We start from the raw sequence: 26,642 nt of genomic DNA, 5'->3' as shown, positions 1-26,642 counted from the left end.
GACATAGTATTTCCCAAAGGTCTAAATGGGGGTATGAGTGTGAGTGTGTGTGTGTGTGTGTTTACTTTGCATGGTCATGAACTGGTACTGTATGTCAATCTTTCACATTTAAAAAGTGTGAGAACGAAGCCAGTCTACCTCTGTGTGTAGGAGCATAGTGAAGAAAGAGCATAAAAATTATTGTGAACATTTTATGGCTCTAGAAAGTACCTTATGAAACCTAAGAAATATTACATTTCCATTTTTCTGGATAGATCAGGCCAGTAACAGCAGGCTAGAAACTATGTCGTATTAAAGATTTAGCCAAGTCACAGAATTCTTTTTCTGAGGATAGGATTTGTACACAGATACGAAATTTTCTTCTAACCTCAGCCACTGTGAAAATATCAGGTATCCTCCTCTTTTTTGCCCATCAATCAATGTGACAAGAATGATTCAGTGAAAAAAAAAAAAAAGAATGATTCAGTGATTATAAGTGCGTAGTTAAAATGAATGGTAGACCAATGTCCTGCTCTCCAGCTCATTAGTACCATCCGAAAGGCAGCATGCCTCTGTAGATGGAGTTAAGCTTTCCTAAGGGGGAGGTCACTTCTGATATATTTGCAACTGTGTTGTTTTTATGCTTCCCAGAAGTATAGAACCCCAAAAGGCCATTTCCAGGAATGATACGGCAGAACCAGAAAATTTTGCTGGCGGTTGCATTGACAGTATCATAAAAATTATTGGCTCTCAGAAGCCAGACTTCTGGAAATAGAAGCTCTAAGTGTCAGTAAAGTATGAGGGGGAACCCTCAGAAAACCAGTTCTCTCTGATCTCTTTCATGGGTTGATTCTGTAAGAGAGAGCTTTCTGGGGAGAATTCATTTTCCTTTTTTATATCTTGCTCTGTTTTCTCTTTATGCTTTGGAGATAAGAAATAAATAATGTACTTATTTAGATGTGTTAATTTAAGTAAGATATCTTCAAAATATTAGTGGCGAGGATGGTTGAGGAATCACGATTTGTTCACGCACAAAAGAATTAATATTCCATAAGAAGAAAGGATGGAATTTTAGAAGGAAGTGTGGATAAAAGGATCATGTTGTTTGGAAGTACCATATAGTAACAAGGTTCATTATTGCTGTATTTTGATTCTTTAAAAAACATCCTTCTGTGTCATCACCCCATTAAATTATATGTACTTACATATGTGTGTGTGTGTGTAGATGCATATATATATGTATACCCGTTTATATGGGTGAAACGACCTTGTAAATGGTGTTTTCTGGTCTTCTAAATATATTTTTGACGATAGCAATATATATTTAAAATGTAAACTTTGTTTAAAATGTTGATCTCTAAGTGGAATTAGATTGTGACTTTTTAAACTATTAATTGACATTTGGTGGCATAAAGAAATTAAGACAAATATTTGTAAGTATGCTAATATTGGTATAAATACTGTGACTGCTAACTAGGATACGATAAAGAACAGATTTTGCCATTTGTCTTTGTAGCCATTGTTCCTGATATAGATGAAATTGCCTCCCAGGCAGAAACTATGTTTGCTGGAAGGTATAGTAACGCTTCTGTATCTTTGTCTTGTGGATAAGATTTTGCCTAGAATTCTATTGATACTTTGTTATTGTTTACCTCCCTATATTTATTTAATTTTAGATCCTTTTTTGTTGCCACCATAATTTCTGTCAGAAATGAAGCTGCTAATTTACTGTAGAAGAGAAAGCATAGCTTTTCTTTAGGTAGGTCGGGGGAAAAGACAAGAGAGATGAGATCAGCATATTGAACTTTCCTCTGAATTCTTTGCTTTTCTTTCCTCAAATAATGACAGCACACGGATGCCCTTTAAGTCCCTTGGTATAAATAGTGCTGCGTCTTGCAAAACAGTGCTTTCCTGCATCTGAGAAATTTGAGGCAAGAAAGTGACTTCTTTCAATGTTATCATTAACTTCGTTTGTGAGAAATAAAGCTATTTTCTGCCAGTTGGAAATATCCATGATTAAAGAAAACAAAATGTCTCTTGTGTGACTACCCTCCTTTGTTTTCAGGAACCCTGACATTTCTTGTTTTTAAGTTCTTCCTTTCTTTTTCAGAAATGAAACTAAGAGCAGTAAAAAAGAAAAGTTAAAAAAGCCCTACAACGTCTAAGCTACAAATTATTGAGTTTCTTGCATTCATTTCTATTACAAATTTGCCATGAGAACCTAAACAAATTTCACACTAAGCCCTTTGTTGCATTTTCTTTGGTTAGAAAGACAAACAAGAATGGAGAAGGGAACCAGAAAGGATTCTTTTTTATCTCTAGTGAACGTTGGGTTTAGCTTTGTTTTTATATTGTTTTGACAGTTTTTGTTGTTGTTATTGTTGTGTTTTCCTATTTAAGTATTTCATTATTCCCGGGAAGAGACAATAAATCAGTGTGTGATTTTTCACCTTAAAACAAACTGAGGGTTACAGAAGGGGGAGGGGGGTGGGGAGATGGGGTAACTGGGTGATGGGTATTAAGGAGGGCACATGTTGGGATGAGCACTGGGTGTTATACGCAGCTAATGAATTGCTGAACACGACATCAAAAACTAATGATGTATTATATGTTGGCTACTTGAACATAATAATAATAATAAAAAATAAAAGCTTACTAAACTTCCAAAAAAAAAAAGGATCTCTTATCCAGTGCAGTCTTGCCCAGAGTCTGAATGTACCAAAACACAGAGAACAGCTCTGGTGATGGCTTTGTGCGCGCGCTGGCGCGTGTGTGAGTACGCATGCGTGTGTGCCCTTATCCTTGCTTGCCGCTCGTACCTGTTGTGGAGAGGTCTCTAGAGCTCTGGGGAAAGTTAGTTGTTGCTGGGCATCCATCCTCGTATCTCTTCTCAATACTAGAGGTGAGATTTTTTGGATCAGGTTTTAGATCCTAGCTTTTGTCTATGTCTCGGTGAGCAACTCATCCTGCTTTGCCTGGTGCTTTCCCAGTGCAAGCCAAAAAGTCCTCCATCTTGGGAACCCCCCTCAGCTTTGGACAAATGCGGATGGTTGGGCATCCCTGCTTTCGTGGACAAACACGGGTTTTTGTTTTTTGTTTTTTTTTCTTTTTTCTTTTTTGTGCTTTGTTTTCAGTTACAAGAGGGAAAAAAAGTAAAATGATCTTCCTTTTTACTTTCCAATTTTGGGGGGGAAAGTGATATAACCGAGAATGTATACACAATTTTAACCACTTATGAATACATTTTTTGTCAATATAAGTTATTTTAGAATTATTTTTGGTTTTATAGAAAGGAGAAAAATCCAGTTCAACTTGATGATGAAGGAGGCAGGACCTTTTTACGAGTCCTCATTCATCTGATCATGCATGACTACCCTCCTTTGCTATCAGGAGCCCTGCAACTACTATTCAAGCACTTCAGCCAGAGAGCGGAAGTCTTACAGGCATTTAAACAGGTAAGATTGAGGAGCCCTCAATGGTGCCGTAGCAGAAGCTCCGAAAATATTGTTTATAACATCCGACCTGGCTTCACGGTTGCAGGGTTAATGGGACTGTGTGGCTTATCCTAGAGACACTTTCTGTTTTTAAAGATAGACGTGGCCTTGTCTTCAGCCAAGACATGATCTATTTTAGAAAGAGTTCCCCACGAATGATTTTCAGTTAATATCTTTAATGTAAATGACAGGCATGGAGATTTAGGATGGCACTGGGGGATAATACCATACTGGGAATTCTGTTGCCACTGCTATTTTTTTGACCTCAGATTTTACTGATGAAGTTGGATAGGACAAGCAGTAGCACTGAAATAAATATTTTGTGATTGAAAATGTATAAATACAAGAGAAGGTAACTATTTTGGATCTTTTTCTTTGTCATTTGAATGACATCGCTCTTGAGACTAGTAATGAATAATACCTAAGTGCTTACATATGTATTTCACTAATATTTATTGTATTTAATAAAGCATTGATCTTCGTTAAGAAGTTTTATAAGAATATATTAAAATGCAAAATAATTATAAGAGTAATTATACAAATAGATGCAATTATGCATAATTTGTATATGTCATGTAATACATATAATAAAATAAAAGTTTATAGCATGAGGTTTAGACCATTTCAGAATTTTCTTCCACTTATTTCTGTATTTCTACCTCTTTTCAAATAGATAGAGCCTCAGGAAAAATTAACTTTAGCAGTGAAAATAGAGTTAAGGTATCTTTTATTTTAAATTACTCTTTAGTGCTTTGCTAAGGCTAACTTTTTTTTTTTTTAAGATTTTATTTATTTATTTGGCAGAGAGAGAGAGACAGCCAGTGAGAGAGGGAACACACGCAGGGAGAGTGGGAGAGGAAGAAGCAGGCTCCCAGCGGAGCAGGGAGCCCGATGCGGGGCTCGGTCTCAGGACCCTGGGATCGTTACCTGAGCCGAAGGCAGACGCTTAACGACTGAGCCACCCAGGTGCCCCTAGGGCTCGCTTTTTTAAAATATATAATTCTTTATAACATATGAATATATTAAGTAGTGTTCAGAGATACTTCAAGGTGAGTTTTCATAGTCAATATACATCTAAAATATCCATAAATATTCTAGAAATATTAAACTTCAACTGAAACAAATTTGTTAAAAGACTTGAGATTTTTTGACATCAACGAAATAGGATGGAAGGGATTTCCATAAGTAAATTGAGGTTCAAATTCTTCTGTTTCCAGGTGCAATTGCTGGTGTCCAATCAAGATGTAGATAACTACAAGCAAATCAAGGCAGATCTAGACCAGCTTCGACTAACTGTAGAAAAATCTGAGTTATGGGTTGAGAAGAGCAGCAGCTATGAGAATGGAGAATTGGGTGAAAGTCAAGTAAAAGGTGGTGAAGAGCCAATTGAGGTTCGTTTTCAAGATATATTTTGAAATAATCCAAACAATATCTTTTAATCATATGCCCTATAGCCAAAATTATTCATAAAAATTTTTTTGTTCTGAGTAACTGAGTATACAATTTTCATTTGCCAAATCAATTAACTCCATAAGCCTGTATTTTGGTTAATTCTTGTGGGTCTCAAGGGTCCTAAGGATAAACCTGTAAAGAGGTGAATTTTTGTTGTTACCATTCACTGTGGCTATTTATTGCTAACCTATGAATCATTTCTTTCTTTATGGCGTACCCTTATACAATCTATAAAAATAGCTAAATGGAACAATATGCTTTAATGCCAGCATGAAAATACCAAAAGTCTGTATCTACTCTGAAGAGTAGTAAGATGGTCTTCTGTTATATAGGTTTTAGTTTTTGGTGGGTTAATTAGTTGTTGTTTTCACATTTCACTAAATACTAAATAACCATTTAAAGTTTTTAAAGCCATGTTTTAGCTGTAATACTTGGCAGACCAATGCCAATATCCTAATTAACATATTGTTTCCTAAATTCCTGTCTAGTGTTTTATTTAGTTGTCTTTTAATCTGCAGGAATGTAGACTATTTAGAGGGGTTTACCTACCCCAGCTTTTTTGTTTGTTGGAATACCCCAAATACTGTGTAGTGAAGGGTGAAGGCAGAATAGGAGATGATTTCAGTCCTCAAAATGTGGAAAAGTCCTAAAGGGAAATTCATCTGGTGGCTTACTACTTCTTCCTTGTCGCAGGACTACTTATCACTAATCTGTACAAAATTTTTGACTTACTCTTTTAGCAACTTTTTTTTTCTGTGATTTTATAATCTAAGTTACTAGAATGTAGAATTCCTACTCCATATAAATTTGTTTCATGACCAGCTCTTTTGTTGTTGTTGACATAGAGTTCTTCCACAGCATATTTAAGAAATAAGAGGACATTTAACATTTACGTAGTACTTGCTATACGTCGTTTTATAGCAGACATTTTCATACATGGTATCTCTTTTTAAATGTTACAACAAACTTTGGAGAGAGTTAGAAAGATCACATTTCTAAGGACGAATCAACTGAAACTCAGAAAACCCAAGGATCTCCTCACTATCAAGCAGCCCTATGTGACCCAACTGAGATTTTAACCCAGGTCTTTCTGAGGATAAGTTCCAGACTTTTTAATGTACGATTGCACTTTCTGATATAATATTTAAAGATGTTAAGAGATGTATTATGCTTTCACAGGCATAAAAGAGGTTGGAATACCTCTTTTGCAGATACATACTGTGCACGTCTTCTAGAGAATGCATAATGTTGCTTCCCCTTTTAGAACACTGCATTCTTAAAAATAAAGAACAACTCAAAACCATAGGAAAATGCATTATGCTCTTTGTGAAAGTTTGCAAAAAAATCACGTGAGAGTATAGGTGAGATGTTCCATGAAGGCTGTTAGTCACTCGTTTGTGGTTTAAATTCCCGTTCTCTAAGCGAAGTGGAGAAAGAGCCTCTGTCAGTGTATATCCATGGCATCCCCTAAGCAGTTTAATAAGCAATTTGTATTGATGTAAGAAAGAAGATGAATAAGTTGTCTGATTGGGGATACCTTAAAAATAAAACTGTATTCCACGTGGGTTATAAATTTATTTTTCTAGATACTTGAGATGAATGTAAGTCAGTGAAGCTGGAATTTATTTATTATTTGTTGAGTACAGGATTTATCAGTTCACAAAATGGTGATAATTTTAGGTACTTGAAATCGGAAGTGATTTAATACAAGGAATTAAGTTTTTGGAAAGCCTGGAGGAGTACAGTTTGGAGGCTGCCACGAGACTATTGATTTCACAATTCAGAGGTCAAGAAGCTGCTTCGGCTGCGGCCAACACTGAGGCTCCGCCACCACTCACTCACACCTGAAAAGCATGTGGCTAGATAATGGAACACTCATGTCTCTCAGGATTTTCTTCTCAGCCCTTCCAGCCACAGAACAATGGCCTTGAATGGATAGGGCATTAAGAGCATGAGTTTTGACATCAGATAACTTAGGATTTAACTAAGTATATGTGTGACTTTGGGCAACTTATTTTAATTCCCTGTTTTTTTTTTTTTTAATATTCATTCAGTGGACATGATAATGGTACTTAGCTCATGACAGTACTAGGAAGATCAAATGAGCAAACTGTGCACATGGCATGTCAGTTAATACAGCTTCTGTGGGAAAATATAAACAAGAAGGTGATATGTTATTTACCAAGAAGTCAAGAAGTAAGGCTTCAGCTTAAATTAATTCATTTTCTCACTGTGGACCAGTAGACTTAATTTTGAGACTGATCTTTTCATGGTTGCATCATGGCAGCAGCATCCTGGACATTACATCTCTGCATAACAACACAAAAAGTATCTATGCCTTTTTATGCATTTCTGAGTTTCCTGTGTAGGAGCAAGGACACCTCTTCCAGGCATCCCTTAGTAGATTCTATCTCATGTCTCCTTGACCAAAGCAGGGCCACATGTTTTAAACCAATGGATTATAAGATTAATTTAGACTAAGTAAAGGATGACCCTCAAGCTCTAGGATACCCTCCCCTGAATTACATGGGGAAAGGGTAGATAGTAGAACAAAATTGAAATCTGCTCTCAAGGAAGAACAAAGAAAGGCTGTTGGTTAGCAACTGACAGTGTTTGCCAAAGTCAGTAGTCAATGGCTGTTTGTTATCATTATTATTAGTTTTTATGCACAACATATTGCACTGTTTACTATGATGGGTACGGAATTACGAAATGTTATAGTTAAAATATACTCATAGGGGTATTAAGTCCATTTCCTGTGTGATACTTATTTTCTTTCTAAATAGCCCATGTGAGTGAGATGTTTCTTAAAACAAACTTCCGTGATGGCGAATTCAGTAACTCTTGAGGTTGCACATTCTATTGAAATGAACACATAGCTTAAGAAATAGAATATTGCTAGTAAGAAGTCCCTGCAATCCCTCCCTGTATGCTGGAAGAGACCACTATCGTGAGCTTATGTTAATTTCCATGCTTTTCCTAATGGTTTTTGCCACATGTCTTTGTAGTTCTAAAACATGAAAAATATTCCATTTAGTCTGTTTTAGATATATTTTTGCCCTCCCTCCTTGCTGATGTGTAGCTGCAACTCATTCATTTTTTCTAATATATATTAGAGAATGTGTATTACATTTTATGCACATGTTTATCTAGTTAACTGTTGGTGGACATTTTCATTCTTTGCAGCGCTAGTGTTTTTAAAGAAAATTTGCTACCAAAAGCAATACGCTTTAAAAACTTTTGTATCCACCTGATGCATATGTTTAAGAGACTCTTCAGATTAAAGACTTAAATGTGAGATCTGAATATATTAAAATCGTAGAGGAAAATACAGGCAGTAATTTCTTTGACATCACTGTAGCAACATTTTTTTTTTTTTCTAGATATGTCTCTTAAGACAAGGGAAACAAAAGCAAAAATAAACTATTGGGACTACATCAAATTAAAAAGCTTTTACACAGCAAAGGAACCCATCAACAAACAAAAAGGCAACCTACTGAATGGGAGAAGTTTTTGCAAATGGTATATCTGATAAGAGGTTAATATCCAAAATACATAAAGAACTTAACTCAGCACCAAAAAAAACCAAATAATCCAATTAAAAAATGGACAGAGGACCTAAATAGACATTTTTCCAAAGAAGACATACAGATGACCTAACATCGTAAGATGCTCAACATCACTCATCATCAGGAAAATGCAAATCAAAACCACAATGAGATATCATCTTACACATGTCAGAATAGCTAAAAATCAAAAAGACAGGAAATAACAAGTGTTGGCAAGGATGTGAAGAAAAAGGAACCCTTGTGTACTGTTGGTGGCAATGTGAATTGATAGAGCCACTGTGGAAAATAGTATGGAGTTTCCTTAAGAAATGAAAACCAAAAATACCATATGATCAAATAATTACACCAGCAGGTATTTACCCTAAGAAAATGAAAACACTTCAGAAAGATATATGCTCCCCTATGTTTATTGTAGTATTATTTGCAATAGCCATGATGTGGAAGCAACTTAAGTGTCCACTGATAGATGAATAAGGAAAATGTGTGTATGCACGTTTTTGCACACACGCGTGCACACACACAGACACACACACACACACGAATATTATGCAGCCATAAAAAAGAATGAGATCGTGCCATTTGCAACAGCATGGATGGACCTAGAGGGTATCATGTTAAGTGAATTAAGTCAGACTGAGAAAGATAAATACCATATGATTTCACTCATATGTGGAATCTAAAAAAACCCAAAAACCAATGAATAAACAAAAAGCAGAGTCAGACCTATGAATACTGAAAACAAATAATGGTTGCCAGAAGCTAGGGTAGTGAGGATAGGCAAACTGGATGAAGAGGAATAGAAGATACAGGTTTCCGGTCATGGAGGAATAAGTCACAGGAATAAAAGTCACAGTACAGGGAAGATAGTCAATGATAGTGTGGTGTGACAGATGGTAGCTGCCCTTGGTACCATAATGTATAGAGAAGTAGGATCACTGTGTTGTGTACTTGAAACTAATATAACATTGTGTGTCAACTATCCTCAAATAAAACAATAAAAAAAAGAGAGAGATTCTTCAGGATATATACTTAGGTGTAAAACATGTGGAATGTTTACTTTTACCAAATAATGCTAGTTGTTTTCTGAAGACGAAGTGATACTCCCTGAGCATTATATGAGAGTTCTGTAGCCCCATATCCTCATGACGGTTAATTTTCTTACTTTTCCATTTTTGATAATTGGGTGAATTGACATAGTTTCTCTGTTGTCATTTTGCGGGATTACTCATGAGGTCGAGCCTATTTTCATATACTTATTGGCCACTTCACTTCCTCTTCCATTTTAGATTAAGATAAATCTTATATGGGCAAGTTAGTTAGGTCCTACCGATTCATGTATACCTACTACCAAAGATAAAAATATTTTTGACTTCAAGTCATGGTGATGCTTTAGTTCAAGCTTGAGTACAGTCTTTTCATTTATTATTTCATCTTTTCTTCTTTGTTGTATTGGTAAAAAATTTCCAGTATAATGTTGAATAGATGTGGTGGCCATGGATAGCCTTGTCTTGCTTCTGATTTTAAAGGGAATGATTTTAATATTTCACTATTGAACATAATGTTTATTGTCCATTTGTGTTTGTAGATACCCTTTATCAGTTGTGGAAGTCCCCTTCTATTCCTAGGTTGCTAATTTTTACCATGAATGGTTATTGACTTTAATTAAACACAGTTTATACATCTATCAAGATTATGTTATTTTTCTTTAATCTTAATTTGCTAATTTTTAAAAAGTTTTTATTTAAATTCCAGTTGGTTAGCATGCAGTGTAATATTAGTTTCAGGTGTACAACATAGTGATTCAACATCCATACATCACCCAGTGCTCATTCTTAATCCCCATCACTTTTTCACCCATCCCCCCTTAATCTAAGTTTGATAACCAGAATCATAAATAGAGCTTCTACCAGAGTAACCCTGTATTCTAAAATACATTTATCTTGTTGATAATTTTTACATTTCTAGATCCAGTTTGCTAATATTTTGTTTAGGATTTTACATCTATGTTGTCACTGAGATTGGCCTGTAAATTTCCTTTCTTATATTGTTCCTCTCAAGTGTTGGTAACAAGGTTAGACTAACTTCATAATAAAATGAGTTGCAGGATCTTCCCCTTTCTTTGCATATGTTTAGATATGTTTCTATGAATGTTTGATAAAATGTGTCTGTAAATCTGCCCGGGCCTTGGATTTAGTTTGTGGGAAGATTTTAACTGCTAATTCAATTTTTTTTAATGGTCGTAAATTCATTCAAATTTTTATTTTAGGTCGATTTTCTGTGTATTTTTCTAACCATATGCTTTAGTTTTCAAATTTATTGGCATACATTTGTTCATATTCTTCCATTATTTTTAAAAATTTCTGTTATCTCTGCAGCTTCAGGATCCCCTCTTTTTTTTTTTTTTTTAAGATTTATTTATTTATTTTAGCGGGGGAGGGGTGGAGGGAGAGAGAGTCCCAAGCAGACTCCACGCTGAGCTCAAAGCCCAATTTGGGGCTGGATCCCACCACCCTGAGATCACTACCTGAGCAGAGACCAAGAGTTGGACGCTGAACTGACTGTACCGTCCAGGTGCCCCGAGACCCCTTTTTTATTCTTGATATTGTTTGTGTTAACTTTCTTATTTTGACCCTTTAGATTTCATTATTTATGTTGTATACTTCTGTGGGTTTTGACAAACGTATAATGTCACGCATGTATCATCTTACCAGCATTGCACATATTTCACTCATGCTTTTTCATGAATCTATTTTTGGCTTTGTTGAACTTCTGGGCTTATTTTATTGTATTTATTCTACTCTAACCTTTTATGTTGACACACTTTTCTGACTTAAAAAATTTAATGGTATAATTTCCTTCTAAAGAACTGCATTCCACAAATTTGACAAATGCCTTTTGTATTATTGTTCAACATTAGATGTTTTAAAATTTCCATTATGATTTCATCTTTCTCCCAGAATTACTTGGAAGTGAGTTCTTAAATTTCCAAATGTCTAGACAAAATTTATGCCTTTTTGTTTTTGAAGTCTTAATTAACTTGTGGCAAGAGAATGTGGTTATGATGCCATCAGTTCTCTAAAATTTGTTGAGACTTGCTTTTTGGCCTATTATGTACCATCAGGGTTTGTAAATGTTTTATGTGGGCTTCAGAAGAGTGTGAGCAGGTATTGGGTTCCTTGCATAGGGAGCTAGTAAGTCAAGCTTCTTGTGTTTGAATCATTTGTCTACTTACTACTATTTTTGTTTTCTTGATGTATCAATAGTTGAGGGATTTGTTGACATTTTCAATGTTGTTGACAATGGTAGGTTTATACATTTCCTCTGTAGTTTTATTAATTTTTACTCTATATGTTTTAAGGCTATATTTGTTAGTTTGGTTTTCTTGCACTTCACTTTTTTTTTTATATTTGAGCGTAGTTGACACGTTTTAAGGCTACTTTATTTGATGCCTATAAATTTAAAATTATTTTTTTTACTGGGAACAAAAACTTTTATCAGTTGAAAGGTATTTTCTTCCACTTCTGATGATAACATTTCATGTCTTCAGGCTCTGTTGCTGCTGTTGGGAAATTTGCTGTCTGTTGCAGAGTGGTACTTTAATTCTGAAACTGATTGTTAAACCTTGCCTCAATGTCTGTTAATTTCCTTTTTATGTTTTCTATCCCTGGGACTTTGTGCTGAATTTGAGTAATTTCTTTAGACTCATATGAGTCTCTCTTTAAATATGTCTTATCTGCAGTTTACCTACTGACTTTTTAATTTCAGTCATTATATTTTTTCATACCTGCAATTTGATTTTTAAAACAATCTTTTTGGTCATTTTTTTTATCATCTTTTGTTGCTTGCTAATTTTTGTGATTCCATATGGCTATTTTATATATTACGTATAATAATAACGGATCAGGAGTATTTGGGAATTTCTTATGAGTCTCACTCATGGTGCTGTTGCCTTATCTATTTGGTCATCTTTGATTATGAGCTCATATCTTTTTTTTAGTAGACTTTATTTTTAGAGCAGTTTTAGGTTTGGTGAAAAATTGTGGACCAAGTGCAGTGAATTACCATATACTCTCCCCATTTTCATATTATGAACATCTTGCATTAATGTGGTACATTTGTTATAATCAATAAGCCAATATTGGTCCTTACTATTAACTAAAATCCATAGTTTACTTTAGGTTTCATTATTTGTGTTGTACAATTCTAGGGGTTTTGACAAATGCTTAATGTCACAAACAGTATCATACAGAATAGTTTCACTGCCCTAAGAATCCTCTGTGCTCCGCCTGTTTGTCCTTCCCTTGTGAACCCCTGCGTCCTGGCAACTGCTGGTCTTTTTACTGTCTCTACAGTTTTGCCTTCTCCAGAACGTTGTATGGTTTAATGTTCATATAGTTTTTGCAGACTGGCTTCTTTCACTTAGCAATTCACATTTTATGTTCTTGTATGCCCTTTTGTAACCTGCTAGCTCATTTCTTTTGATCACAATAGCAGCCCATTGTTGGATGTACAGCAGTTTATCCATTCACCTATTGAAGGACATCTTGGTTCCTTCCAGTTTTGGCCCATTATGAATAATGGGCTATAAATATTCGACTGTTGGTTTTGAGCTCTTATGTTTTTGACTTCAGACATGGGGGTTGAACTTGGGCATGTTTTCCTTCTTACAGTATTTGTGATTACATTGGCCTATTGCCAGGGGTCGCTGCTAGCCTGAGATGATGCTTTCTTCTCTTACATCTGTCTGAAGGCAGGAGTCTCAGGTTTAGCTCCCTGAATTTGACACTTGCTTAGAACAGACTTCATCTCTGAGTTGCTAGTATTGGCATTTACCTTCAGAAAACGTTATCATGTTGCCTTGAAGCTTAGAGTTCTGATGTGGTTTCAGCTTACTTTTTTTTTTTTTTTTTTTTTTAAGTAGTTGGAAGGTGGGGTTTTGGAGTCCTTCTTTGTTTTCTGTGAGCCCAGAAATGTACTTAAGTTAGGTTCTTTATCTAGGATGTAGCTGTTTTGTGATAGGGGCCACTTGCAGTTTGAAGTTTGCTACTCTTACGGAGTCCATGAGAATGTGTTTACTTAGATATTTAGTAATTAAAAAAAGTATTATGAACTTAGATTCTTTGGAACTTTGTATGTGTAATTCCTCTGAGGGTTATGTTTAATCCAGAGAAAATTTCATTTGCTCCTGTGAGGCACTTTGGGTTGCTTTATTTTTTGTAACCATCTTAAACAATGTGTTTGGCTTGGGGCCGTTGAGGCCCCTTTATTAGTGGGAATTCTAGTCCCATATCTTAAGTGAAAGTGGTCTTGTCTTTGTATATAGGAGCTCAGGATAATTCTTCTCCCTTTTTTTGGCTTTGACCAAGCTAAGGCTAAGCCAGGTACCCCTTTGTTCTTCTGTGGGCCATATCTTTTCCTGGCTTATTATTCTGGACGTCTCCTCTGAGGATTCCTGGTTCTAAGGCAGGGTCTCTAATCAGCACTCTGTCTTGCTTGGGATTCAGGCTTTGTTTCCTTTCTTTTGTGTGTGGGGGGGACATATTCAAACTCAGTATCCAGGTTATCAGATATGGATGGATGCCCTCAGGGTCGGTCCTGCTTGAATCCAGTGCTTGACTCCTTGGAAATTTTGGTGAATCTTTATGTTTCTGGCCTCTGTTTACTTCCTTTTCTTTACTAAAAAGGTTTTTTTTTTTTTTTTTTTTTTTTTTTTTTTTTTTTTAACTACAAAGGGACATTTGAAAGATCGTTTCCTATCACTCTTAGATGCTGTATACTTGGATTGGTTTCTCTGCAATTCAACTTTGTCATAGTTGACAGTTCTTAAGTTTTCTTTAAACTCTTAGAGACTCGGGGTGCCTGGATGGCTCAGTGTCAGTTAAGCGTCTGCCTTCGGCTCAGGTCATGATCCCAGGGTCCTGGGAGTGAGTCCCGCATCGGGCTCCCTGCTCAGCTGGGAGTCTGTTTCTCCCTCTGCACCTCCCCCACTGCGTGCCCGTGTGCACGCACGCGATCTCTCTCTCTCTCTCTCTCTCTCTCGCAACAATAAATAAAATCTTTAAGAAAATAAACTCGTAGAGACTCTTCTTCAAACTCTTCTTTCTTTTGAGCCCGTATATTTATCCTTTTATTTTATTTTATTATTTTTATTTTTTTATTTTTTAAAGATTTTATTTATTTATTCGACAGAGATAGAGACAGCCAGCGAGAGAGGGAACGCAAGCAGGGGGAGTGGGAGAGGAAGAAGCAGGCTCATAGTGGAGGAGCCTGATGTGGGGCTCGATCCCAGAATGCCAGGATCCGCCCTGAGCCGAAGGCAGATGCTTAACTGCTGTGCCACCCAGGCGCCCCCGTATATTTATCCTTTTAATGTCTGTTTACTGATGCTGAGTTTGAGGCAATGTGGGCCATAGCTGAACTGCCTCTGTTTGATTGCTGTGTGTCTCTCTAGAGCAAAATCCTCTTTTGAACATTCTGCTCAAAGTGTGATTTTGGTTCCTTCACCGTCATGCCTATGTAAGCCTTTGTACACACACCTGAACTTCTCATTTCCCTTCTTATTTCCTTTCGATACCTGTAATCAGATCTAATGTTCGAGATATGGCTGTTGCCCTCAAAAAAAGAACACATAGAAAACAATATGCCAGAATGTCTGATTAAATACTGAGCTGTGTGGTGAGACGAGGAAGGAGTTGGGGTGGGCTGGAGGACTTGGAGAAGGCCTCACTATTCTGAAGGGTCAGGAGGATTTAGTTAGCTAATATATTCGGGAATAATAAAAAGAGAATCAGTGTTCAGCAAGAATAAGTGGTTTGTATTTGAAGTATCTGGAAATTGGGAGCCTCTGAAAATTCTTGGGTTGGGAGGTGACTATACCATCTTCGAAAATTTAGCCTGGCAGAGCAAGAGGCTAACGGTGGGGACCAACTAGGAGCCTCTTGCTTAAATTGAGGTGTGAGGTGATGCAAGCGTGAACTAGGGTGGCAGCAGTAGAAATATACACCAATGGGTAGATCGAGAAGCCAGGAGAATGGTGCATTTATCGTAGCTTAATGTAAGGAGAAAAAAGTGAGAAGCTACGAAGTTACTAACTTGTCCACAGCCAAATAATCTACGCTTTGCCATGAAGCAACTGCCAGAGTGACAATTTATTGTCAACAGGATGAAATATGTCACCATGTCAATGGCAACAGCCAGTAGCAGGCAGCACGCACTCTAGCAGGCCACTACAGATAATAATCCTTTGTTGTTTAGTAAATCTTTACAAAGGCTCTAAACACAGAATGATTAGCATTGTTTTAAAACAGATCATAATGGTCTAACTTTGTGCCTGCTTAGATATCAGAAGACCAGATAACATTAATGGAATTTTAAAAAATGTGATTCTTCATCTTAGTAATAAAAAGTCTTTCCTATAACATAAAAGTTTTTTTTTTTTCCCCCTCAATGGTAGGTTCTCTTTACTCTGGGCAATAAATGGGAATGGACAATCTGTGGACTAAGACTAACAAATCTCAGCCTATGATCCAAACTTACCCCGTTACTGTAGTTGATCTCATACACAGGGAGGAGGGTGGGATCGATTTGGTCATCTAGTAAGCCCATTGCATCCCTAGCACCTATGAGCTTTACTACCTGTTGTATATGATATTTTCTTTTATTAAACTTACCTTCCAGGGCATTAAAAAACGATACCATCCTTGTTGAAAGATTAAAAGCTAGAGTATAACAAGTTGACAATATCTGTAGCATTACTGATTCATCACATTCAAATAGGTGTTGAATTCTAAATATAGGAAGGAGGGATTAACTCAGAAAATCGTATCTGAATGGGTTAAGTCAGGATTGTCCTTTATGTTCATCCACCTCTTTATTAAGGGTTGAGAAGCAGGTCACTTGGGCATCATTGAGCTTCTAAGAGAAGTCCCCACTCATGTTATTTGTTTTGGCTGGTAACTTTTCTTCATAACAATTGTGCTTCTGTATCTGTATGTCTGTATCTCTGTATTTATTTACCCACCTATATTTGGTTGCCTGCTTCTTTTTAAAAAGCTTACTCATACTGTCACTGATCTAGAGTCTAATGTTTGAGCCATCGATCTAGTTTTTACCTTAGGGACTTTTTTTTTTTTTCCATTTTCAGGGTTTCTATTTGGTTCTTTTTCACAGCCATGCATTCTAGTTTCATATCTGCCTGCTTAGCTTCATATTTTTTTGTTCTTTTAATGCATTTGTAATGTAAGAAACAGAATTAACTGAAAAATGCCCTGGGGGCGCACTCTGGGTTGTGTAGACAACAGGCTGGCTGGACTGTGTGTGGGGGTTGGTGTGCGGAGTGTGGGAGGCAGTGTCTTATCTTCTCAGAGGCTGTACACCAGGTTGGCTGCTGATGAAGCTATGGCTTCCACTCCTCAGCAGGAGCTGTCCAATTCCTGCAGGCTCCATAGCTGGTGTTCCTGATGCATTCCTATAACTGCTGGGCACCTGAATCCAGACAGCCTAGTGCCCAAGAAGTTTGTGTGTACCTTCATTGGTAGGTTGCTCTCACACTTGCCCCATAAGAAGTTACTACAAGGTGGGATAGGAGCAGTTACTCAGAAATCTAGAACCCATACTGGTGTTGGGCAGAGCACCCAGCACCTACTGTGGGATGACGGAAGGATGGGGGACGCTTGCCTTCTCTTGCAGGCACTTGGCTTGTAGTTTTCCCTTTTCCCAATGAAGCTATCCTTTATCTATGCTAAGTAATTCCGTGGAGTCAACTTGAGCATGTGGCAACCACAGAGGGGTCTGTCCACATGGTGTGAGAGACGTTATTCCTCACTTTATCACTATGGTTATTTTAAGCAAACTTACAAGTCCTTGAAGATTTCTTGACTGTTTGCATTTCACCGGGAATATACTCTCATTATTGAGGTTTCTTGTTGTCTTAGCATTAAGTTTCCTAATAGGCATTTGGATTTTATGCAGATTTATCTTAGAGAATGAATTAATTGCTTCCTTTTTTCTCTCCCTCCTTTTCTTTGCTTCCCTCCATTGCTTCTTTCTATTTCTCTCCAGATACACCTTTCTTGTCTCATGATTTTTCTGTTACCTCCATATGCTATTATTCTTTTTAAATAAAAATTTTTTTTTTTATTTTTTTGAGAGAAAGAGTGCACGAGCAGCGGGAAAGGGGCAGAGAGAGAGAATCTTAAGTAGGTTCTACACCCAGCATGGAGCCTGACATGGGCTCGATCCCGTGACCCTGAGATCATGACCTGAGCCAAAATCAAGAGTTGGACGCTTAACTGACTGAGCCACCCAGGCGCCCCATGCTAGTATTCTTTAAAAGCAAAATCTGGTTTCCATTCTTTGTCTACCACTTCTGATCTTTTTCCTTTGATAAAGCAAGCAAGCAAGAAGGCAGATCCTCCTAGAAAGATGTCTGCAAAGAAAACTCTGCTTTCCCAAGTGTTAGTACTTTGATTCTGCACAGCAAGGAAAATAGTTCCACATAAGCTTTGTTTCTTCAGCAAAACTTATGATTGACTAACTCTTGACAAAAGCAGCCGGTAGAATGTCTAAGCCTGATAGCTTGGTATAGATGGAGTCCATGTGCTTTAGACAGAACCTTCCTATATGACCTGACCCATGAGGGATACTGTGGTCATTGCATGAAGAACTTTCATCCATTAATTTTGGAGCAGGCTTTCCTGAATTTCCCTTTTCTGAAATGTGTTTTCTTACCTCCATTTTCTTTTAATTTTTGCCCCAGACTTCATTGTATATTTATTTCATTTGTTTATATAACATTACACATCCCTGTCCTTTGCCTCTGAGCAAACGCTACCGAAGGTTATTGCTATAGGTGAATGCCACAAAAATAAGTCCTTTCACGAGACATACATCTGAAAACTGATTTTTGGTTTTGAGCCAAATGCTACTTTTACACATCTTCATTCTATTTGGTTGTCATGCAAATTCTTAAATGTAACGCTTGTATCTCCTGAATTTGCTTTTTTAAATTACTTCCACTGTAAGAATCTTTTCTTTTCTTGTCCTTTGGGCCTACATTTAAAATTAATGCTATTTTAGGATAAACTTAGTATTTCTCTTCGTGTTGTAAAGAACAGTTACCGTCTCACTAATTTGTTTTTTCACTTTGCCATTTGTTCTCAATTTAATAGAAGTTGTTAGTGAGGATTCTAAGTTCCTACATGGTTTCTTTTCCTCAGCCTGCGGCTTGTAAGAAAGTCACAGAAGCTGATTCAGTCACATCAGAGCATGCGGATGTCTTCAGAGCAGGCACTAACGTTTCTGCAGTGATCGCTTGCTAAAGAGGGAGTCTAAAAGAAGGTGCCGACGGCTTTCTCTTACATTCTGTATGGACAACCCCCTTCTCACAGCTGTATCAGGGAGCGTAGTGATATGATGTGATGGGGAAGCTTATTTCACCTAACATATCAGGTATCAGACATGGTCTCTAAGGGCTCTATTATATTGCTGTTTTCATTTCCTGTACGGTGCTTTGTTATTCTGTGCCACCCTGCTGACTAGAGGCTTGCCTGTCTTTTCTGTGTTTCACATAATACTGGTGAGGATTACATACAAAAGTATTATATATTATAGTATATGAATAAAGTAGTATAAAAAGTATTACACATTGCTTTACTGTAATGGGTTCCTGTTGCATTTTTATGAAAACAGCTATGAGTTCACATTGAACATACCCATCATCAATATAGTCCCTGTTGACCTAATATCCCTCTAATGCACTCTAGTGGCACACACCCTCTTTTGATACCTTATTTGTCAGAGATATAGATGGTTGAGGAGATTTGGGATGTTTTCTAGGAGATCTGATTAAACATCATCAAATACTAATTAAAATGATGTCGGGTGAGTCAGAAAATACCAATATTGTATTTGTCTTGGGACAAAGGGAAAGGAAAACAGGTTTGGGATAAGGTTAGGAATGTGTTTTTACCCTCTGGAAGGGAAAGTATTTGGGCTTGAGCTGACGGAAGTGTGGAGGGAAGTTATCTGCCAGTAATGGTGGAAACCACCTCTTCTGCACATTGTAGATCTTGGGCCACATCTTCAAGCAGCCTTAGATGCCAACCAGGGAAGCAGAAACTATCAACCATGACCCCATAGTTGTCCAAATTAGCTTTACATGCAAGGTCAGATAAGTAGATCTATGGTGATTTTAGGGCTCTGCAACTCTCTAGGTATCTTCCTAAATGCCTGGTATATGATGTTACTCTTAGATGGGAGGGAGAAAAAAAAATCATTCCACAGTGAGGTTATCATTCAGTTGTCTAAAGGGGGTGACATTTGTTATGAAGAGCTTCAGCTAAACTGTCTGATTAGTGGATCAAATATAAAAGACTGATTATTGGATTTTCTTTCATGTTTTGGAAGAAGGTGGGAAGGGAAAAGGAAGGCATTTGACATCTGAAGTTGGGAGGATGGTGATTGGTAAGTGATGCCACTAATTGAGTTGATTAATGGTCACAGGAAGGAAAGGCTAGGGTTACAGATGGTGAGCAGAATGCTTTGCAGACTTGCTGACTTGACAACGTTGCTGAGGAAGGCCATCCTTTAACTTCATTGGGGTGGGGACAAAGAGAAGACATGCACCGAGCTATTTGAATCATGCGGCTGCAGATGTAGGCAGTTCTACATTGTAGGGTTTGGCAAGTCTTTTGTTTTGTTTTTTTAAGCAGGATTGCCCTTGTTTAAATTAAGAAGCCGGATTCCCATTAACTGGTGCCAATATTTAGTTCACCATATAGTTCATACAATATCACTTCCTTATATGATTTTTGGTATTGATACAAAAGAGTTTGCTTCACTGATGCAAAATAAATTTTGAGGGGTAGCTATATTCAGAACCAGTATTTATTTAGGTATTCACTCTTTGAGTCTCTGCCTAGAGCTCTGCAACCCATCCAATTTCTCAACTCTTCTAGAAATATCTAGACCTTTCTAGACTATTTTTGCTATATTGTTTCTGAACCTACTGCTTTATGTTACAGTATATGCTATGCAATTAAAAATATAGCTGCCTCTATGAAATCACTGATATAAGCAGTTTCCCATATTCCATTAGAGGAAATAAGTTCAAATTCTTCCAGATGACAGGAAATAGTTATAATAAAGTGCAAATACTTTTGGGGTGCCATATTTTTTCTTCAACACTGTTGTCAAAAGGATAATTTGGGTATCTGCTATATGCATGGCACTGTTCTCAGTGTTATACATTTTTTTCTGAGCCTACTCATCTCTGGGACTCTGCATAAGTTACACTTCTGCATTTTATACCTTACTAATATTTTGACATTAGAATGAAGGCAGGGCTTTGTAGATTTGGCCACTGTCCTAAGGTCAAAGTTACATAGGATATAAAAAATCTAATCGATTTCTGCCCTTTCTGGAAGAAAACTTTTGGAACACCTTTACTTAGAGCATTTTGACATGAAAATGAGAAAATAAAACCTAACTGTAATTACATAGTTTATATATTTCTTAAATTCCCCTGATCTGCTTCGGAATCATCCAGATGTTCTGTGGTTTAATATTTTTGTTCCGTTTAATTACATTGAATTATTTTCTGAAATTAAAAGGTGCTGCTTATTGAATTCTCCAGTGCTGCCCCTTTTTGTTGACTGTTGGCAATTTTAAATTAAAATAATTATTCTTCATAATTCCCCTACTTATGGAGTTTAGCATTGTCTGTACCTTCCCCTGGGCTGACCTATAGAGCACAGCTTTTTGCAATGTAGTACATTTTGCCTGAGATTACTTTTCTTAAAACAAGACAGTTGCATTTTCTTCAGGTCATTGTTTGAAAAATAGACATAAATATATCTGCCAAAGCTTTGCCTGTATTTTCAACTGATTTTTTTTAAAGGTAACATATATCAGAAATATCTCCTTTCCACTATGGGAGCTTTGTCAATCTTTAGACTTGGTAATATCTTAATCCTGGTTTGTAGTACAAACTTGGTTTTCTTTAATATTTCTTTTCTTCCAGAAAAAAAATGAACATGGCCTTTTTAAATTTCAGCCTCCACCTTTGTGATCAGAAAAAAGGAAATTTCATTATATTTCTAGCTTTTGCAATTTCTACTTCTCATCAGTATTTTTTGCTATCAGATAGGAACTCTGTTTGTCTCATTCTCTGACCCCCTGTCTTTTTCCGTCTAAATAGTTTCCATTCGTGTCAGCACTTGGACTCCTTCCCTCTACTGCACTGGCTTCTCTTACCTATGTAGCTTTACACATTTCATCGACAACTTTTTAGGATTCACTTAGTGTTTGTTGTCTTGCAGACAATCTCTCACATTTTTTTTTTCTCTCTTATTTACCTGCAGTGGAGGTTGCACTGTGTCCCTCCCCCCCGCCCCAGCATTTGTTAGGATGGATAGATGGCACAACCCTGGACTCCAACAGTAACAGTGTGAATGTTTGAGTGTTCATAGTCTTTACTTTTTGGAGTTCCAGTTCTGCTGAATGAAAGAGACAAGGTGGTCAGAAAGGTAGAAAGTAGTCTTGAAGACTATCAACAGCATGATAAAACAAAGAGGATGGGGTTTAAGGAAAGTGATAGTGAACTACAGAATCAAATGCTAAAGAAAATTTTGGTGATTATGAGTTGTTGACACATAAAGCAATTTTAATACAGTGTGGTAGAGAGTATTCTATTGAGAAATCTAGTGGGACCATAACCTGAGATGTACGACAGCTTCCGAGGATGGGCTGTCTCACTGAAAAATGCTTGGTTAGCCTCAACTCAGCCATATTTTTAAAGAGGTGAGAAAGAATCAGTGACAACAGAAACTACTCATGCACAGGAAACAGATGAAGCAGGGAAAGGAGGCAGGGGAGATTGAATTTGAAAAATCCATGCATCAAAAGTTTTTTTTTTTTTTTCTTTCCTCTGAGACACAGCAGGGAAGGTAAGTTTGTGGATGGTACTAGAATTGGCAGATGGAAAAGAGGAAATGTTCATATGCTCCATAAAATGGTAGGAGAGGTTATTTGCTAAGATTGCGTTCAGATTGGAAGCCTCTCTCTTGGGCAATATTTGCCTGGAACAGAAGCAGAGACAAATACAAAGCTTACTAAGGAGTGATGGGTCAGCCCTGGTCAAGTCACTCTTCTACTTGAAGCCTTTGCTCAGAACTCTTTGACTGGCACGGACAGTTGTTTGTTTTTCTTGGTTTGTATTAACTCTGTGATTTGTCATGGAAATAGCTTGAGACAATTGAAATGACATTGATTGGCTTTTTGCATATTTTTGTTACTTTTCCCTAAGTTTAGATTGGGGTCCCCTTTAACTGTGAGAACCCAACACCATCAATATAGTCAGTAGTTCAGTGTGTTTTTGACTCAAGTTGCTCTTGACATTCGTCCCAGGGCCATTTTGTACATGTTGTAAATCAGGAAGGCAATCAGGTCCCTCTCTACTAATTGCCCTCTCTCCTGCAACATGCACCGGCTCTTCTTGCCATTCTCTGTACACGATTACGTGTGCTCTTTCTGCAGGACCTTTGGCTAAAGTGACTTCTTCACCTCACAAGTGCCCCCTTCCCTCCATGTGTCTCTCATACTTAAATAGTTTTCATCTTTTAAGACCTTGGCTTCAACTTGACCTCTTTCATAAAGCTGTCTAAAAATAGAGCTATTCTCCCTTTCTCTCTCTGAATAGTGAATTCTGCTCAGTTAAAATCTTTATTTTCATATTTCTCCCACTTTTCTTAGTTATACTATAATTTTCTTGTGGAAAGAACCACATATCCTGTTTCTTTTAGGTCCACCCACCTTTGTCTGTTAGCAGGCATGTATTAAGTCTTAATAAATGCTCAGGTATTAAGTTATTTATAATGTGTTTTATTTTTATTTAGTGATTATAAGAATTGATATTTAAAATGTCACTCCCTATATTTGTTTTTTATTGTACTGCTGCAGATAATGGTTGTTACAGTGAACTATTTGGCATTTCAGGACCTCTTAGTAAGCTTTATTAATTTAGTAATTTCAGATATTATTTTTAATTTAAATTTTATTTTCCTTTCTTCGTTTTCATGGTTCTGTACATGCTTGGCTGGCCCCAAGTCGTGACTCTTAAGGATGTCATGGTAACCTGGCAGAGAATTCTTGAGTTAAAGTGTTCTTTCCTTCCATCCCTGAAATGTTTTTTCAGCTGTTATGATATGCTTCTTCACCTTTTTTTTTTCCCCCTGTAGTTTATCCCCAATGATAAAATTACACATTTTATCCCCTGGATTTTTACTATTCCTTCTGCTATTGGCTCTATAAAGCAATGATATGTCTGGTGTATTTAACATAAGGAAATACACTGATAATGTTATATGTAATAACTTTTCCTTTTTAACTTAACTCATTAATTATTAGCAATACCATCTATTTTGTAATTTGGTGGTTATTGGGGAAAAGGTAATTTCCATGACTCCCTCAAGCCAAAGAACTTTTTATGGGATAAAAAAGTACAAAGGGAACATTTAAGTTGAATAATAAATTACAAAATAATTATTAAATATATTTATTATTTATTACAAAATAAATAAATTTATTACAAAGCTATGCATGAAATAAAAATACATACTTGCGTTTATTTTAGGAATCAAGCATTTTAAGTCCAGTGCAGGATGGAACAAGGAAACCTCAGATTGACAGCAATAAGAGCAATAACTACCGGATTGTAAAGGAGGTCAGCACGTGTCAAATATCTTTATATGGGTTCATATTTGCATGGCAAATAACTTTTGCTTGTGTATTACATTTCATGTCATATTCCTTATATTTAATGCTTTCTTCTTTTTAAAGATTTTGATTCGACTAAGTAAACTCTGTGTGCAGAATAAAAAGTGTCGGAATCAACATCAACGATTACTGAAAAACATGGGAGCTCATTCGGTGGTGTTGGACCTTCTGAAGATACCCTATGAAAAGGTTAGTGCTTAGTTACTTTTTAAAAAAATTTATTTTGATATGATCTCAAATATCTAGAAAAGTTACAATGATTTTTTTCCCTGAACTGCTTGGAAGTGAGTCACCCATCTGATGAGCCCTGAGCCCTTTGGTGTGTGGTTCCCACAAAAAGGATGCTCTTCTTTCTAAAGGCACGTGACAAGCTTCCAGATCAGGAAAGGTCATGACACTTTGCTGCCACTTAGTCCTCAGGCGCCGGTCACTCATCATTTCGACTGTGTCCCGTTTGACAAAAAGGTCCACTTCAGAAACAGGTGCTGTTTGGTTGTCATGTCTGTTTATCTCCTCGTGCTGGAACTCTTAGGAAATTGACACTTTTGAAGACAGACCAGCTCTTTTGAAGACTGTTCCTTCAGTTGGGCCGGCTAGATTAGATTAGATTCAGTTATGCGTCTTCGGCAGGAACATAACAGAAGTGAGGCTGAGTTCTTCCCACCACTTCCTATCAGGAGGCACATGATTTTGATTTTGATCCCATTACTGATGGTGTTTACTTTGATCACTTGATTAAGGTGGTGTCTGCCCGGATTCTCCACTATGAAGTACTCATTTTCCCTTGGTCATTAATGAGGATTTTGTGGAGAGGTTCTTTGAAACTAAGTAAACATCCCATTCTTCATCAAACTTCCAATCCATTGATTCACTTATTTATTTTAATCCTTATAAACTTGTGGATGCTCATTTTACTCCCTAGGTTATGTTAGGCTTCTCTAATTAGCTCTTTGATTCTCAGATGGTCCTCAGTCTGCCCAGTGGCACCCCTTTGAGCTAGCTTCTCTGTCCTCTAACATGCACATCATTCTTGAGTAATTCCTTGGTTTTCACACGTTAAGATGTTCCAGGGTCACCTTGATTTTTTCTTTCTCTATCTCTGAAATCAGCCATTTCTTTAAATGGCCCCGGTTCCATTTGGGGGAGAATGATGTGTAGAAGCAAAGTTCTGAGAACTAAGTGTACTTATTACTTTTGGGGTTTTGTCCTTGTAGGCCCTCTAAATAGACAAGGCCAAGGAACATATGTGTGTATTGAAATAGTTACCGGTTTGTTAATATGGTAAATAGCTGATCTTCCATCACTGCAGCGGCCCCTGCTTCATGTGGACACCCTCTGCCCCTCACTCAGGCTCTGACAGCCCCAGGGTGGACGCCCTCTTCTTCTCCCATCAACTCCTGCCCTGCCAGGCCTCTCCTGGTGCAGATGTTCTCCCCACTTGGACTTACACTCCTTGAATGGGATTGCTCCCCCATTCAGCTTACTGTTTAACATGTAAACTTATCAATTCTACCCTTCCTTAGGTGGCATAATTCATTCTATGGCACAGAATGCAATAAAAGAATTATTGAAAGGCAACAAAAGGTATTAAATCCTCAGTATTTATTATCCACATTATTTCACCCTTGATATTGTAACATGGGCATCGGACACGTGATCAAGTTCCTTCTTCTAGTAATATAACTTAGCATTCAGTATTTTAATATCACATTATTTTTGTAGATTTGCTCAGTTTTAATAACTGGATGGTGCAGAAATAAAAAGAATAAGAGGAGGGTTTCAAAGAAATGTCAAATACAGTAGAACCGGCCATGCTGTTCTTCTGTGTTGGCCACCTTCTCGGTGGTAATTGGGTATTCCTGTGGCTGAAGTCTCATAGATGTCTTTCAACTACCCCTGCATTACACAAGAAAAAGAAAGTGTTAGTAGGTTTTGAATTAAAATTCCCTATTTTTAAGGCAGGAATGAAGTTTTTGGTCTCATTTACTCATCTACTTAAATCATCCCTATTTTAAATATGAGGAAATGGGTCTATTAATGATCTTGGGCTGATTTTTTTTTTCAGTTATAGGTGGCACAAACTAGAGACTCTTAGAAAAAACAGAAAACATTTAATTATTTATTAAAACTACTGTTCAAAACACGAGTCTATTTTGTATCTCTGACACTTGACCACATGACAAATTGGATAATCAACTACCCAGGAAAAATTTAGATTGTTTCAGTGATATTGTTGAAATACCACTATTAAGAAGAGAACTTTTACATTCTTTGTGAATTTTGAGACTTAGAATTTCTTATTGAGATTCCTATAAGTGAATGATAATGTTATGGGATTTTGGAACATGACAGTGAATAAGGAAAGCAACTTATG

The 26,642-nt window shown here is 36.9% G+C and overlaps 1 protein-coding gene across 1 annotated transcript in view; it reads left to right on the top strand.

The window, feature by feature from the left end:
• Nucleotides 1–26,642, top strand: part of ITPR2 (inositol 1,4,5-trisphosphate receptor type 2) — a 474,341-nt gene that overhangs the window by 185,800 nt on the left and 261,899 nt on the right. Inside the window, exons 24-28 of the mRNA XM_040642268.1 lie at nt 1,496–1,553; nt 3,269–3,434; nt 4,691–4,864; nt 24,126–24,215; nt 24,332–24,457. Of these exons, the coding sequence (XP_040498202.1) occupies nt 1,496–1,553; nt 3,269–3,434; nt 4,691–4,864; nt 24,126–24,215; nt 24,332–24,457 (614 nt within the window). The remainder of the gene's footprint in view (nt 1–1,495; nt 1,554–3,268; nt 3,435–4,690; nt 4,865–24,125; nt 24,216–24,331; nt 24,458–26,642) is intronic.

This window comes from Ursus maritimus, unplaced genomic scaffold (genome assembly GCF_017311325.1).
Source record: "Ursus maritimus isolate PB19 unplaced genomic scaffold, ASM1731132v1 scaffold_26, whole genome shotgun sequence".
Taxonomy (NCBI): Eukaryota; Metazoa; Chordata; class Mammalia; order Carnivora; family Ursidae; genus Ursus; species Ursus maritimus.
This window is presented reverse-complemented; position numbering and strand designations above follow the sequence as displayed.